Source organism: Bufo gargarizans, chromosome 8, assembly GCF_014858855.1.
Source record: "Bufo gargarizans isolate SCDJY-AF-19 chromosome 8, ASM1485885v1, whole genome shotgun sequence".
Taxonomy (NCBI): Eukaryota; Metazoa; Chordata; class Amphibia; order Anura; family Bufonidae; genus Bufo; species Bufo gargarizans.
In genome coordinates this window covers 135,893,457-135,910,573 of record NC_058087.1, presented here as the reverse complement: position 1 = coordinate 135,910,573, position 17,117 = coordinate 135,893,457, and the positions used below count along the sequence as shown (strand labels likewise).

Genomic DNA, 17,117 nt, shown 5'->3' with positions numbered 1-17,117 from the left:
ACGCAAAGAACGTTTTGTTCCTGAGTTATGATACTTTTTCTTAATATGCAAATTAGGCTTTCGGTGCAATGAGGGAGTCACCAAAGCTCCACTTATTTTTGGGTCAGCCCCTGCCTCGCTGATTTAAATGACTGGGCCATTCAGTGTCAAAGCAGTGAGGAAGGGGCTGACCACAGAAAGGAGCAGAGCTTGGGTGCAACAATAGCAATGGTAACGTCCTCATTGCACCAAATTTGCATATTAAGAACAATTTTCATAATTCAGGAACAGAGCCTCGGATCAACAAAAGACATTAAAACTCAAGTGAACCACAGATATGTGTCAAGCACCTGGATAGGGAGGGCGCCGGTGACGGAGTCCCTTTAAAATCTGCACTGCAAGTCAATTTCCTCTGCAGATTGGTTAGGAAATGTCTGATGAAGTTTTCTTAAATCTCATCCACTTTGCGGCTGTTGTGAAACACGCTAAAGAAAATCCTGTGTTCACGCCACGTGTGGCCGTACCCTCACACAGTACATAGCAGCAGGTGCCATCAGCAACAGATCAAGACACATGGACGTGTGTCTCAGAGATGTTGTGGATGATACCTTGTAATCCTAAATATGCCATTATATTTCATTTTCCCTTGAAAAATGAGGCATGAAAAATTGTTCAATTAGTTAAATTTTCGCTTGTTACCGTAATTGACCTGAAACGATACCTATTGGTTTTTGTTGTTTTCCTTATAACTCGGCAAGAAAATGTGTCTGTGCGCTAATTACCTTTATTAAGAGTAATAAGTTGTTTTTATTGGTGATTGATTTCTGGTTACATGGCTGCACATCTCACGCTGTGTCTTATACACTGATTTATGCTCTTATTCTCCAACTTTTGGCAACATTTGGATACTGGTCCAACATACTGTACTGATTTATTTCTTAATATACTTTTAGGGTGGCTGCACGTGGTGTGGATGAACCCCTTCTACCCTGGAGGGTTTTTTGACTTTGCGTTTTCAATTTTCGCTCCCTGCCTTCCCAGAGACATAACTTTTTTATTTTTCCATTCACATAGTCATATGAGGGTTCATTTTTTCCGGGACAAGTTGTACTTTCCAACTCTACCATTTAATATTGCATAGAATGTTTGGGAAGTGGGAAACAAATTCCAATAGTGGTGGAATTGGGAAAAAAAAATGTAAACCTTTTTTTTTATTTCGCCTTTTTCCGTATGGGATTAATACTTTTGTATTTTGATATTACAGGCATGCACTAGCATTGGAGTCTATGATGATTTTACTACTTTCCTATGGAGCCCTATTAAAGGCAAGGCCTCCATAGGAAAGACTATGACAGGGGCTGCTGCACACAAGCTCTAGCTCCTCCGATCGCTGCATGGGAGAGACGGTTTTTAGGGTTGATCGTGGTAACAGAGGCTGTTTAAAGGGCATCTGTCAGCAGATTTGTACCTTTGACACTGGCTGACCTGTTACATGTGCTCTTGGCAGCTGAAGGCATCTGTGTTGGTCCCATGTTCATGTGTGCCCGCATTGCTAAGAAACATGATGTTAATATATGCAAATGAGCCTCTAGGAGCAAAATTGCCATTACGATTAGACGCTCTGTCTGTAACTGCCACACTCTTTGCACTTTGTGTGATCAGATTTAGGGCCCATTCACACGACCGTAAGGGCACCGAGCCCCTATTTCAGACCGCAAACGGCAAGATATGACCGAAGATAGAACATGTCCTATTTTTTTGCGCAACAGAGGCATGGATCTTTATCTTTATCAGCGAAATTGCAGAAGGCCTCGATGGTAAGGTGTGTCTTTTTGCTGATGACACAAAGATTTGTAACAGGGTTGATGTTCCTGGAGGGATACACCAAATGGAAAAGGACTTAGAAAAACTAGAGGAATGGTCAAAAATCTGGCAACTAAAATTTAATGTTGATAAGTGCAAGATAATGCACCTGGGGCGTAAAAACCCAAGAGCAGAATATAAAATCAGTGATACAGTCCTAACCTCAGTATCTGAGGAAAGGGATTTAGGGGTCATTATTTCAGAAGACCTAAAGGTAGGCAGACAATGTCACAGAGCAGCAGGAAATGCTAGCAGAATGCTTGGGTGTATAGGGAGAGGCATTACCAGTAGAAAGAGGGAGGTGCTCATGCCACTCTACAGAGCACTAGTGAGACCTCATTTGATGTATTGTACTGGAGACCATGGGCCAGATTTATCATTACTCTGACGGCTCACTCCACTTTAACATATGGCTAAAAGTCAGTTTTAGCCAAGTCAGATTTATGATCGGCCCTTTAAGACTGTAATAAATGTGGTTTGTGGTTAAACTGGTACATGGATTGCAGGATAAAACTTACCAGGAAAGATCAAAGGACCCTAACATGTACAGCTTGGAAGAAAGACGAGACAGAGGGGATATGATAGAAACTTTTAAATACATAAAGGGAATCAACAAGGTAAAAGAGGAAAGAATATTTAAAAGAAGAAAAACTGCTACAAGAGGACATAGTTTTAAATTAGAGAGGCAAAGGTTTAAAAGTAATATCAGGAAGTATTACTTTACTGAGAGAGTAGTGGATGCATGGAATAGCCTTCCTGCAGAAGTGGTAGCTGCAAATACAGTGAAGGAGTTTAAGCATGCATGGGATAGGCATAAGGCCATCCTTCATATAAGATAGGGCCAGGGGCTATCCATAGTATTCGGTATATTGGGCAGACTAGATGGGCCAAATGGTTCTTCTCTGCCGTAACATTCTATGTTTCTATGGATCGGAAGCCCACAGAAGCACCACAAAGTGTTTCCATGGGCTTTCGGATCCGTGCCTCCGCACCACAAAAAAATAGGACATCTTTTGCATATCGGACCCATTTATTGAGTCACATCCACACCACACAGTGCTCACAGTTGGTGCCCATGGATTGCAGACCTCAATCAGAGTGCAGAGGGCGCAGCAGTTGCAGGGTCTCTTGGAGTATCAGCATCTCCCCCGTTGCTCTTGGAGGCTCATGTGCATATATTAAAACGTCATTTTTCTTAGCAATGCGGGCACAAATTAACATGGGACCAACACAGATGCCTTCCGCTGCCAAGCGCACATGTAACAGGTCAGCGAGCTTCATAGGTACAAATCTACTGCCAAGTGCCCCTTTAAGTAATAAAATTCTGGCTGCCACGACCACTAGGGAGAGCTTATGGCTTATGCTATTTTATTGAATTCAGCCTAAAACGTTATGCAGTAAACTCATTGGCTCCCCCTAGTGGTGAGTGCAGGCGGTCATAACTTTACAATCTACCTCATATGTATACGCAGCAGATTTGGGCCTTTGCTTCAGTAATATGGAGTGCTGCGCCCTAAGAAATTGAAAAGGTGGACATTCACTTTAAAGCTAGCCATAGAGTCTATGACCGCACCAACAAGAATCGAGACATCTGCCTTTGTCCACACCTCCTGCTGTGCATTATTACCGTTACATAGAATCAGTCAGTCCTATTGTCTCATGAACCCGTCCATGACCTGACCAGTCCGGTGAATATATCGGGTTCCATATATTTCTGCGTTCTATTTATTACTTACATATTATTACATTTCTGAAGTAGACTATGCTCTGTGCATGCCGAGCTCTTTTGTCAAGTATAAGAACATCCTGCTTAATTGAATAGAAAAGACGGAGTAATCCTCATCTATTATAGTGTAGGATAATCCCAAGGTAAACAGCATTAGGATGTGAATCGTTCTTCTCCTGTCTCCCATACAGTGTGTCGTGTTTAATTGCTCAGATGGTCTGGACTATAAAGCAATGGGTAAATTCTTCAAAGGTTTAGCACAATCTGGAGCCTGGGCCTGTTTTGATGAATTCAACAGAATTGAGGTAAATGTAAAATTTTATTTCTAGATGTTCAAAGAGGGTTTTTTCAGGATAGGTCGCCAGTAAGTGATCAGTGGGGCTCTGACACCTGACACCCCCGCTGCTCTACTGTTTGAAGAGGCTGCGGGGCACATGAATGGGATTGAGCTGCAAGTAGGCCATGTCACTGGTCGAGGAAGAGACACTGGTCTAGGTGTGCCACGGCCTCTTGATCGGGGGGCATGTCGGAAGTCGAGCATCCATTGATCAGATAATGATGACCTATCGAGAGGATTTTTTTCCTAACCTGTTTATTTTCTGAATGTAGATTTATTTATTTTTATTCTATTTTGTGTACTTGATTATCGGGGTGGCTATCTATTCGGAGATATGCCTTACACTCGCCACAGACCATAGGAGCCTGTAGACTAGAGATGTTTATTGACTTCTATGGGAGAGTGTTGTGGGCATGCTCTGTGACCTGAGCAGAGGCCATTGTGCAGGGAGGAGAAGAGGTGAGCCGTGTCCATCAGCTATTTTGAATGTTATCTTTATATAGTTGATGCCTGTCATTATAATTTTGCCTGTGATGATAATGAGAGGGCTGATAGGAAGTAATCTCTACAGCAGTGTCAGCCTATTATTAGGCTCAGTGGCCAGTGTAAAAAGGGCAGGATTCTATTTATTTATTTTTTTTAAATATAGATGATGACAAAAAATTTAAAAAAGGACTCACATCTTCAGAAAATATATTTAGCATGAAGTCTTGATGTAAACAATAGGTTGACTTCTGCTGACACGTTTGCTTTATTTTTTATTTTTGGTTAATTATGTCCTTACTCGTAGCCATGCTTTTTAAGAGATTGAAAAGTTGCATACAAACTTGGTAGCATGCATTTTCCCTTTTATCCTCCTTTATTTAGTAGGGCCTCAGGTGGTGGCTTTGAACACCATTTTACACTTTTTAGATACAGGATGCTCTATAGTTGAGTAGCTTTTTAAATACATTGCATTATCTAACTTGCAGAGATCCTGAAATCTTACATGTCTTATAACCCGGAGCTGTATTCACAACTCTGCTGGTTGCCATTGACAGCATGATGACAGAGACATCTCTTAACAGCTTAGTGCAACTACTGTAGATTTTGCTACTTTCTGTTTCTCTTGTGCACCGTTTTATGTTATTTACCTGATTGTATATTAAACTTGATGCCATTAGAAATGTCTCTCTATAACCAGGTGGAGGTCTTGTCGGTAGTGGCCCAGCAGATTCTGAGCATCCAGCAGGCCATCATAAGAAACATGAAAACATTCTTGTTTGAGGGGACTGAGCTGACACTCAACCCAACGTGTTCTGTGTTCATCACCATGAATCCCGGCTATGCAGGTCGTGCCGAACTCCCAGATAATCTAAAGGTACGCAGCCAATATTTTTTTTTCTTGAAGGGATACTCCAGTGATAAAAATCATTTTTGGTGGAATTCAGAAGCTCAAAAGAGTCCTGGCAAAAGTAGACTTCACAATGATGGTCTTCCAATCACTTTTTGGGACTTAAAGCTGTTTTCTGGGACTTCAATATTGCTGACCTATCGACAGGGTAGGCCGTCAGGATCAGGTCGGTGGAGGTCTTAGCTGTTTAACCGTCTCCGGACCGCCTAACGCAGGATCGCGGTCCGGAGGCGGCAGCGCTGCGCACAGTCACGCATATACGCATCATCTCGCGAGACGCGAGATTTCCTGTGAACGCGCGCACACAGGCGCGCACGTTCACCGAATCGGAAGGTAAGCGAGTGGATCTCCAGCCTGCCAGCGGCGATCGTTCGCTGGCAGGCTGGAGATTCGATTTTTTGAACCCTTAACATGTATATTAGACGCTGTTTTGATAACAGCGTCTAATATACCTGCTACCTGGTCCTCTGGTGGTCCCTTTTGTTTGGATCGACCACCAGTGGACACAGGTAGCTGTGTAAAGTAGCACCAAACACCACTACACCCCCCCCCTGTCACTTATTAACCCCTTATGAACCCCTGATCACCCCATATACACTCCCTGATCACCCCCTGTCATTGATCACCCCCCTGTCATTGATCACCCCCCTGTAAGGCTCCATTCAGACGTCCATATGATTTTTACGGATCCACGGATACATGGATCGGATCCGCAAAACACATACGGACGTCTGAATGGAGCCTTACAGGGGGGTGATCAATGACAGGGGGCTGATCACCTCATATACACTCCCTGATCACCCCCTGTAATTGATCACCCCCCTGTAAGGCTCCATTCAGACGTCCTTATGATTTTTACGGATACATGGATCGGATCCGCAAAACACATACGGACGTCTGAATGGAGCCTTACAGGGGGGTGATCACCCATATAGACTCCCTGATTACCCCCTGTCATTGATCACCCCCCTGAAAGGCTCCATTCAGACGTCTTTATGATTTTTACGGATCCACGGATACATGGATCGGATCCGCAAAACACATACGGACGTCTGAATGGAGCCTTACAGGGGGGTGATCAATGACAGGGGGGTGATCACCCAAATAGACTCCCTGATCACCCCCTGTCATTGATCACCCCCCTGTAAGGCTCCATTCAGACGTCCGTATGTTTTTTACGGATCCACGGATACATGGATCGGATCCGCAAAACGCATACGGACGTCTGAATGGAGCCTTACAGGGGGGTGATCAATGACAGGGGGGTGATCAGGGAGTCTATATGGGGTGATCACCCCCTGTCAATGATCACCCCCCTGTAAGGATCCATTCAGATGTCCGTATGTGTTTTGCGGATCCGATCCATGCATCCGTGGATCCGTAAAAATCATACGGACGTCTGAATGGAGCCTTACAGGGGGGTGATCAATGACAGGGGGGTGATCAGGGAATCTATATGGGTGATCACCCCCCTGTCATTGATCACCCCCCTGTAAGGCTCCATTCAGACATATTTTTTGGCCCAAGTTAGCGGAAATTTTTTTTTATTTATTTTTTTTCTTACAAAGTCTCATATTCCACTAACTTGTGTCAAAAAATAAAATCTCACATGAACTCGCCATACCCCTCACGGAATCCAAATGCGTAAAATTTTTTAGACATTTATATTCCAGACTTCTTCTCACGCTTTAGGGCCCCTAAAATGCCAGGGCAGTATAAATACCCCACATGTGACCCCATTTCGGAAAGAAGACACCCCAAGGTATTCCGTGAGGGGCATAATGAGTCCATGAAAGATTGAAATTTTTGTCCCAAGTTAGCGGAAAGGAGACTTTGTGAGAAAATACAAAAAAATTAAAATTGCCGCTAACTTGTGCCAAAAAAAAAAAAATTCTATGAACTCGCCATGCCCCTCATTGAATACCTTGGGGTGTCTTCTTTCCAAAATGGGGTCACATGTGGGGTATTTATACTGCCCTGGCATTTTAGGGGCCCGAAAGCGTGAGAAGAAGTCTGGGATCCAAATGTCTAAAAATGCCCTCCTAAAAGGAATTTGGGCCGCTTTGCGCATCTAGGCTGCAAAAAAGTGTCACACATGTGGTATCGCCGTACTCAGGAGAAGTTGGGGAATGTGTTTTGGGGTGTCATTTTACATATACCCATGCTGGGTGAGAGAAATATCTCGGCAAAAGACAACTTTTCCCATTTTTTTATACAAAGTTGGCATTTGACCAAGATATTTTTCTCACCCAGCATGGGTATATGTAAAATGACACCCCAAAACACATTCCCCAACTTCTCCTGAGTACGGCGATACCAGATGTGTGACACTTTTTTGCAGCCTAGGTGGGCAAAGGGGCACACATTCTAAAGAGCACCTTTAGGATTTCACAGGTCATTTTTTACACATTTTGATTTCAAACTACTTCTCACGCATTTGGGCCCCTAAAATGCCAGGGCAGTATAACTACCCCACAAGTGACCCCATTTTGGAAAGAAGACACCCCAAGGTATTTCGTGATGGGCATAGTGAGTTCATGGAAGTTTTTATTTTTTGTCACAAGTTAGTGGAATATGAGACTTTGTAAGAAAAAATAAAGAAAAAAAGAAATCATAATTTTCCGCTAACTTGTGACAAAAAATAAAGTGAAAGTGAAAAATGTCATTTTTTTGCAAAAAAATCGTTAAATTTCGATTAATAACAAAAAAAGTTAAAATGTCAGCAGCAATGAAATACCACCAAATGAAAGCTCTATTAGTGAGAAGAAAAGGAGGTAAAATTCATTTGGGTGGTAAGTTGCATGACCGAGCAATAAACGGTGAAAGTAGTGTAGTGCAGAATTGTAAAAAGTGGCCTGGTCATTAAGGGTGTTTCAGCTAGAGGGGTTGAAGTGGTTAAAGAGGCTGCGGGGGAACAATGAGCTCTGTGGCCTTTTTCTTGGCCAGTGATGTCACCACTATTGGTCACATGGCCTATGTGCAGCTCAGTCTCGTTCAAGTGAATAGGCCAGGGCTGCAAAACTAAGCAATATACAATATACAACAGTGTGCTTGGTCTCCTGTGAGGAGGCCGCAGCCCTCATCTGAGTGCTGTGTCCCTTTCAAGCAGCTGATCAGTGGGGTCCCAGTCTGATGTTGATCATTTATCCAGAGGTGCGTTGGATTCAGTCATCAAAGTGTGAGAAGGAACATTGTTAATGCACCCTTCCACACTTGGCCACGGCTTGACCAGCCATATCTTAAATCTGCACCCCTCAGTTCAGGGGGGGCCTGATTTCTTACTCCTTCACCATCCGCCGGCTGCTGCATATACACTCCTGCTTTGCGCCCTGACAAACACCTAACATAAAAGGCACCCCAACACCAGGCAGGATCCCCAATAAAAAGGTGTGCCTGATGAAAGAAAGGGTGCACCCTCCAGTCACTGCAGGACCCCAGTGAGAACCAGGTTGAGGATTGTCACAGCGAACTTCGACTACTACCTCTAACCTCAGAGCCATAACTACCACTCCCATCTTCCACTCCTCTCTCCCGCCTCACATACATGTTGTACATGATACAATGAGTATACTGGAGAAAGGGAAAATTCAGATCAGTACATTTTATTTTCCAGGCATTGTTTCGGACAGTGGCCATGATGGTCCCGGATTATGCGCTCATTGGTGAAATATCCCTTTATTCGATGGGATTCCTGGATTCTAGAAGGTAAGAGCACACCGATGTGTTCGTCCGATCCCCAGCCAATCTTATAAAACCTAAGGGATGCGCCATGCACCCAGATAAGGGTCAACTTCATCAGTGGCATCATGACATCAGCAAAAAGGTGACCAGTTTATGAGATAAGAACCAAGGTACAAGACCATTGAAGGTATTCATTGTGGTAGCCTTCCCCCGTTGTAATAAGTAGGGGCCTATTTATTTATTTTTGAGCCGTTCCTCCCTGTTCTATGTACGCCTGAGCTACAGTCCCTGCTGTGTGATGTCAAATTTTTGAAACCCTCCATTATATTTGACTACATACAAACCATCTCAGAAGAAGAGACTGGAATTTATTTTAATCCTTTCATCAAACAAACCACTGAGCAGAATGCTTAGGAGAACATTTTGATAAGTATTTTCTTTGCATTTTACGGGGAAATCTTGACATTAAATTAAGCGCATTCTTTACATGATATTATTAAATGTGCAGATGGAAGATTAGGCCTTCTGATTATCTGCCTCCTATTTCTAGATACATATTTCATGGTATAACCGTTTACTTTATTCGCTCTGTGCTGCCTGCATTAACTTCAGTTCTGATCCATGATTGAAGCAACACATTGGGGGACATTTACTAACCATGTTGCACCAGAATGATGGTGTAAAATGTGCCATAAAGAATGGCGTTTTGATTTGCGGCAAATATATCAACTGTTTTCTCCATAAAGAATGCATCATGCCAGAAATGAGTTATAAATGTTAAAGTGTTAAACGTTAAAGTGGGCAGGGCTATCAAATTGGCGCAAATTATCATCCTCTTATCAGCAGAAATGGCTGATATTGTTGCGGACAATTAAGGCTACTTTCACACCTGCGTTAGGTGCGGATCCGTCTGGTATCTGCACAGACGGATCCGCACCTATAATGCATACAAACACTTGGCCACCGCTTGACCAGCCATATCTTAAAGGGAACCTGTCACCAGGATTTTGTGCATAGAGCTGGGGACATGGGCTGCTAGATGGCCACTAGCACATCTGCAACACCCAGTCCCCATAGCTCTATGCGCTTTTATTGTGTTAAAAAACGGTTTTGATCCATATGCAAATGACCTGATATGAGTCCTGTATCCGGAGATGAGTCAAGCGGAAAGGAGCCCAGCACCGCCCCGCGTTCTCCGAATCTCCTCCTTGCTGGCTGACGTCACAGAGCTGGAGTGCCGAAATCTCGTGATGCGCGAGCTAGCGCATGCGTAGTTCGTTCCCTGTGCTGATGCCAGTACAGGGAATGAACATGATGCCGACACTGCGCATGCGCTAGCTCGCGCATCACGCAATTTCAGCGCTCCAGCTCTGTGACGTCAGCCAGCAAGGAGGAGATTCGGAGGACGCGGGGCGGTGCTGGGCTCCTTTCCGCTTGACTCATCTCCGGATACAGGACTCATATCAGGTCATTTGCATATGGATCAAAACCGTTTTTTAACACAATAAAAGCGCATAGAGCTATGGGGACTGGGTGTTGCAGATGTGCTAGTGGCCATCTAGCAGCCCATGTCCCCAGCTCTATGCACAAAATCCTGGTGACAGGTTCCCTTTAAATCTTAAATTTTGTTCATGATAATGCAAACTGATCCGTTTTGACTTACACTGAAAGTCAATGGGAGGCGGATCCGTTTTCAATTGCACCATATTGTGTCAGTGAAAATGGATCCGTCCCTATTGACTTACATTCTAAGTCAGGACGGATCCGTTTGGCTCCGCATCATCAGGCGGACATCAAAACGCTGCAAGCAGCGTTTTGGTGTCCGCCACCAGAGCGGAATGGAGGCTGAACAGAGGCAAACTGATGCATTCTGAACGGATCCTTATCCATTCAGAATGCATTGGGGCTAAACTGATCCGTTTTGGGCCACTTGTGAGGGCCCTGAAATGGATCTCACAAGCGGACCCAGAAACGCCAGTGTGAAAGTAGCCTAAGGCTGAGTTCACATCAGCGTTCAGCCTTTCCATTCTCCTGCTCCGTTATAGCAGAAAGAGAATGGAAAAGGATGGATTTGGCACATAACTGAGCCGAACGGAGCCCACGGCCCCATAGACTATAATTTCCAGTCAAAGGAAGATTTTTGAAGTGGAGACAAAAGTCCTGCAGTTCTCTAAGAATATTAATAGGCGCCACTTTTTGGTCTACAGTATACAGATCACTTTACTGCAGTCACCTCCTTATCTGTCATTCTAATCCTGCCTGTAATGATATCACCTCTGTGTAAAGATAAAACAGAATCCACTATTCACAGTAGGTGATTGTCAATACTTATCTATTCTTTCCTTGTACAATGTCCTCTGCACAGGTCACAGATCATGCCCAGAGAACTCTCCCATAAAAGTCAATAGGGTCTCCTCCTGACCCATGGGGCTGCCGTAAATTTTCTTACTGCTTTCTAAATGCTGTTAAGAACAGCTCAGGCAAGATGGCCGCCCTCATAATCATGTTCAAGAAATAGAAAAAAATTAATAAATCTGCAATCAGAAAATAAAAACAGATTAGAATAGGATTTGTGTTGCTTTCTGGTTTTCCTTTACTTTTTGTCAAAAAGTCTCATTTATGAAAAGAAAACCAACCTGTTGTGGGAAAAAGTAATAGGTGAGTATTAAAACAGGATGCTTTTTTTATCTAATATAAATGAGCGAAACAACAGGGTTTTGTCAGAAAATTGACATTCAACAAAAACAAAACTATAACAAAAAGGTCCCGAGTCTGAGACAAAATTTTTCCAGTGGAAATGTTGAAAATATGCTTTAAAAGTCGCAAATATGTTTCAGAAGTCACAAGTGTGGCTTTCCATTTGTGAGATCCGTTCAGGGCTCTCACAGGCGGTCCAAAACGGATTAGTATTGCCCTAATGCATTCTGAATGGATAAGGATCTGCTCAGAATGCATCAGTTTGCCTCCGATCTGTCTCCATTCCGCTTTGGAGGTAGACACCAAAACGCTGAGCCAAACGGATCCGTTCTGACACACAATGTAAAGGGGTTACGCTATAAGCACATCCTTTGTCCATATGCCCTATTAGTACTGTAACGGTGTCGAGTGGAGTGCTTGGAGTCCTCGGGAGGCACTGGGAGCATCCATCAACGGAGGTACCCGGTCGGGGTGGCAGGAGATCCATTACAAGTACATATGGACATCATGCATCCTCCTTTGGGGTACAGCCACTAGGTCAGGTTTCTGCATATAGTTTTGGAAATCAAAACCAGGCTTGAATTCAAAAAGAGGAGACGTCATATCTGTCCTCTATACTTTCTCTCCTTTTATGATCCACTTCAAGTTTTGGCTTCCAGAACTGCATCAGGAAACCTGACCGTGTCCGTGACCATGACCCTTATGAGTCACAGTGAATTGCCACTAACAAGCAGCAGCTTTTTCTGTCTATATATTACATGGTCGTCATTGATCTTAAAGGGTTCTCTGGGCTTTGGCCACTGTCTTCTGACCTGAGGGGAGAAGATAGTCTAATCTATTCTTACCTCCCTGTCGCTGCCAATTCCGACATCTCCGCTGTGCTTATGTGTCCGCGGACTTGTTGCAGGCTCTTACACTCAGGTCCCGACTGGATATGCCCCATAGTCTTCTTGTTCAGCAGAATACTGTAAATGCCGAAGGGGAAGACTGAGGAACACATCTGGTCGGGACATGAGCGGAGGAGCCTGCATCCAGTCCCAGCAGTCACATGCACCCAGTCCTGGTGGTCAGGTGAGCACAGTGGAGATGGCAGAATCAGCAGCATGACTCTTCCCTTCACATGTCAGCACATAGGAGGATTTTTACCAAAGCCTGGAGAACCCCTCATTTATTGGGCATTTTTCAATGGTAGCAGCACATTTTCATGTCTTAACAGGGATGTTTGCAAACAAAGGAGAAGAATGATCATAGTAGCGATTGTTCATCCTCATACAGAGAGGATGTTTGCTGTAAGTGAATGCAACTGAATGAGTGGGCAATGATCAGGAACTTAATGGTTCATTCCTGATCATTGATCTGTGCATTGGCCTATGTAAACGAACCCTAACTCTCAGCATGAGTTGTGTTTTATACATTGCGCTCTATGTAATTAGCGTGTCCTCAGAGCTGCAAAAACGGATGCAGCTATACTAAGAGTAAAAGACCATTGCTACTTTCTTCCAAAAACAGACCCACACCTGTCCATGTGTTGTGTCTGGTATTGGAGCACAGCTCCACCGAAGTGAACAAAGCTGAGTTGTAATACCACACTCAACCTATGGACAGGTGTGGCGCTGTTTTTTTTAAGAAGGCAGCCATTTTCCAATCCTGTACAACCCATTTAAGGCTTTTTTCACACGTCAGTGATTCACATATGTGTGCTGTCTGTGGTTTCCATGGATAACTCATGTATCCATTGACTTCAGTGTGTGCATATACACGTGGGCCTGTGGTGACACCACAGACGCTTGCCCTATTTTTTCCATGATTACGGATCCCTCACACACATTATAGTCTATGGGTCCTTGAAAACCAAGGACACAACACAGATGCCATCTGTGTTTGATTCATGGTTTTCACTGATTGTTGCTAGAAGATTCTCTGTAAACTAATTTTAAGTCTAGAAGTGTCCATGAAACACGGATGACACACGGACTAAGGCCTCATGCACACAACCGTTCTGTTTTTTGCGGTCCGCGGATACGCAAAAAACGGAAGCCGCCTGTGTGCCTTCCGCAATTCGCGGAACGAACGGGCGGCGCATTGTAGAAATGCCTATTCTTGTCCGCAAAACGGACAAGAATAGGACATGTTCTATTTTTTTTGCGGGGTTACGGAACGGAGCAATGGATGCGGACAGCACACGGAGTGCTGTCCGCATCTTTTGCGACCCCATTGAAGTGAATAGGTCCGCATCAGAACCACAAAAACTGCAGCTCGGATGCGGACCAAAACAACGGTCTTGTGCATGAGGCCTAAGAATCACGGACCCACAGATTAAACATGGATGGATCACGAACAGTGTCACAAATAAAACATGGACTGTGCCGTCACGGACGTGGATGTGTGAATGGGGCTTAAGAAGCACTGAAGAAGCTGTATGATAGGCCCTGGTCGTTAAAGGCTATGAACACCTATGGTGGAAATTTTTTATTATTGCATTGCACTCATTTTGAGCTAAAATAGTTTTTTCAATTGGTCTTTATTGTATTAAAAATGATGAGCCGTTTTCCCTGCACAGCTTTGAGTTTATCTACTTGTAGGATCTGTATTTTCTCTCTGCTCAGGCAGGGAGCTGACAGGCTCCTTATCTCATCTCTCTGAACACTCATTAAAGCTCAATATCTTACTGATAAGAATGTGGCTTAAATAAGTGTTTATGACCTTTTAGTAATTTAAGGGTTATTAGATGACCGGCACAAAGTAAAAGTACCATTCATACAGCCAGAAAAACAGTAAGGGCTCATTCACACGGCTGTACGTTTTGTTCCGCACCCGTTCCGCATTTTCGTGGAACGGGTGCGGACCCATTCATTTCAATGGGGCCACAAAAGATGCAGAGAGCACACCCTGTGCTATCCGCATCCGTTGCTCCGTTCCGTAGCCCCGTTTTGCGGACCCTGTGGGGCATTTCTACTCCCTGTGCTATCTGCATCCGTTGTTCCGTAGCCACGCAAAAAATATAGAGCATGTCCTATTCTTGTCCGCAATTGCAGACAAGAATAGGCATTTTCTATGAGAGTGACGGCCATGTGCGGTCTGCAAATTGCGAAATGCACATGGGTTGGTATCCGTGTTTTGCGGATCAGCAACTTGCAGACCTCAAATCATATACGGCTGTCTGAATGAGCCCTTAACCCTTTGTCACAGAGTGGCTCAATATTTTTTATAAAGACCAACTGAAAAAATGATTTTTAGCCCAAAATGAGTAAAATGCAGTCATAAAAAAAAAGGTCCCTGAAGGTGTACATAGCTTTTACAAGTAAACTTCCCCTTTAAGCATCCTCCAGACATCCTGGCACGTTATGCACTAAGCAATGACACCGGCTTCTTCCAGAACTACCTACCAGCTTTTTTTGCTCTGACATTCTTGAAATGTAGTTTGCCCGAACGGTTTATTTGTCAAAGAACCTTAAATGTGTTTTGATGCAGATAAAACTATTTATCAGTAAGGGAAAACAGCACGCTGGTAATGTACAGATTTGGGAAAAATGATTTGGAAAGCGATGGAAGATAATTGTATAATGTGATGCTTCTGAGCATCGGGCGCCTGTGCATGGATTTCAGCTTCTGCAACCTTCCATCTACTAACTTAGCTATTTTATGTTTTTTTTTTAGGGATTCGATAAATATATTTTTGATACCTCTTAAAAGGAATATGTCATCAGAAAATGACTTATTTGTTTAGATCACGTTTTTTTTATTTGAACATATCAAGAATTTTTGATGATGTTATTTTTAATTTTTCATGTCAATATCCATATTTAAACAGAAAACATAAAATCCTGCAGTTTTCGCACAGGTCAGCCCACTAAGCCTAATAATAGGCGCCACTTCTTGGTCTGTACAGATCGCTTTACTGCAGTCACCTCCTTATCTGTCATTCTTATCCTGCCTGTAATGATATCACCTCTGTATGTAGATAAGACAGGATCCACCATTCACATTAGGTGATTGTTAAAGCTTTTATCTATTTTTTTTCTTATACAGAGCATGCCTAGAAAACTCTCCCATAGAAGTCAATAGGGTCCTCTCCTGACCATTTGTGTCTGTGGCCCATGGGGCTGCCGTAAAGCAATTTTCTTAATGTTTTCTAAATGCTATTAAGAACAGCTCAGGCAAGATGGCCGCCACCATAATCATGTTCAGGAAATAGAAAAAAAAATGCGCTCAGAAAATAAAAACTGATTGGAAAAAGGATATGTGTCGCTATCTGGTTTTAGCTGGCAGATAAAATTTTTGGTGACACATTTCCTTTAAGTCACCCTATCACTAGTATAAGCTTTCTGGTGGATTAGGACGTCTTTAAAGGGTTTTTCCAGGATTAGAAAAAGCATAGTACAGTACCAGCAAAGTAAATGAGATTACACAAATTTCATGTACACTTTGTGGATGTTTTCCGTGCGAAAATTGACCTGCCGTATGAATTTTCAAATCTGCAGCATGTCAATTATGTTTGCGCTTTTTAGCTGCACCCTTTTCAAATGAAGAATGACCGATGAACGTGGCGTCACACGGCCTGCCTTCTCAAACAGCTGATCAGCTGGGGTCTCAGGTGCCAGACCCCCACCAATCAGATGCCGATGACCTATCCAGAGTATAGGTCATCGGTAAAAAAACACTTGGAAAAACCCCTTTCACCTGTTCACGCTATGAATTTTGCTGCAGGTTATTTAAGGCAAAATTGGGAATATAAAAATAAGAAAAATAGAGATCTTAGGCCTCTTTCACACTTGCGTTGTCCGGATCCGGCGTGTACTCCACTTGCCGGAATTACACGCCGGATCCGGAAAAACGCAAGTGTACTGAAAGCATTTGAAGACTGATCCGTCTTCAAAATGCTTTCAGTGTTACTATGGCACTCAGGACGCTATTAAAGTCCTGGTTGCCATAGTAGGAGCGGGGAGCGGGGGAGCGGTATACTTACCGTCCGTGCGGCTCCCGGGGCGCTCCAGAGTGACGTCAGAGCGCCCCATGCGCATGGATGACGTGCCATGCGATCACGTGATCCATGCGCTTGGGGCGCCCTGACGTCACTCTGGAGCGCCCCAGGAGCCGCACGGACGGTAAGTATGCTGCTCCCCCGCTACACTTTACCATGGCTGCCAGGACTTTAGCGTCCCGGCAGCCATAGTAACCATTAAGAAAAAGCTAAACTTCGGATCCGGCAATGCGCCGAAACGACGTTTAGCTTAAGGCCGGATCCGGATCAGTGCCTTTCAATGGGCATTCATTCCGGATCCGGGCTTAGCGCAGCATGCTGCGGTATTTTCTCCGGACAAAAAACGTTCCGTTCCGGAACTGAAGACATCCTGATGCATCCTGAACGGATTTCTCTCCATTCAGAATGCATTAGGATAAAACTGATCAGGATTCTTCCGGCATAGAGCCCCGACGACGGA

General features: G+C 43.9%; 1 protein-coding gene across 1 annotated transcript in view; it reads left to right on the top strand.

Annotated features, from left to right (window-relative positions):
- Positions 1 to 17,117, top strand: part of DNAH3 (dynein axonemal heavy chain 3) — a 373,397-nt gene that overhangs the window by 239,121 nt on the left and 117,159 nt on the right. Inside the window, exons 37-39 of the mRNA XM_044304498.1 lie at positions 3,760 to 3,873; positions 5,089 to 5,265; positions 8,912 to 9,003. Of these exons, the coding sequence (XP_044160433.1) occupies positions 3,760 to 3,873; positions 5,089 to 5,265; positions 8,912 to 9,003 (383 nt within the window). The remainder of the gene's footprint in view (positions 1 to 3,759; positions 3,874 to 5,088; positions 5,266 to 8,911; positions 9,004 to 17,117) is intronic.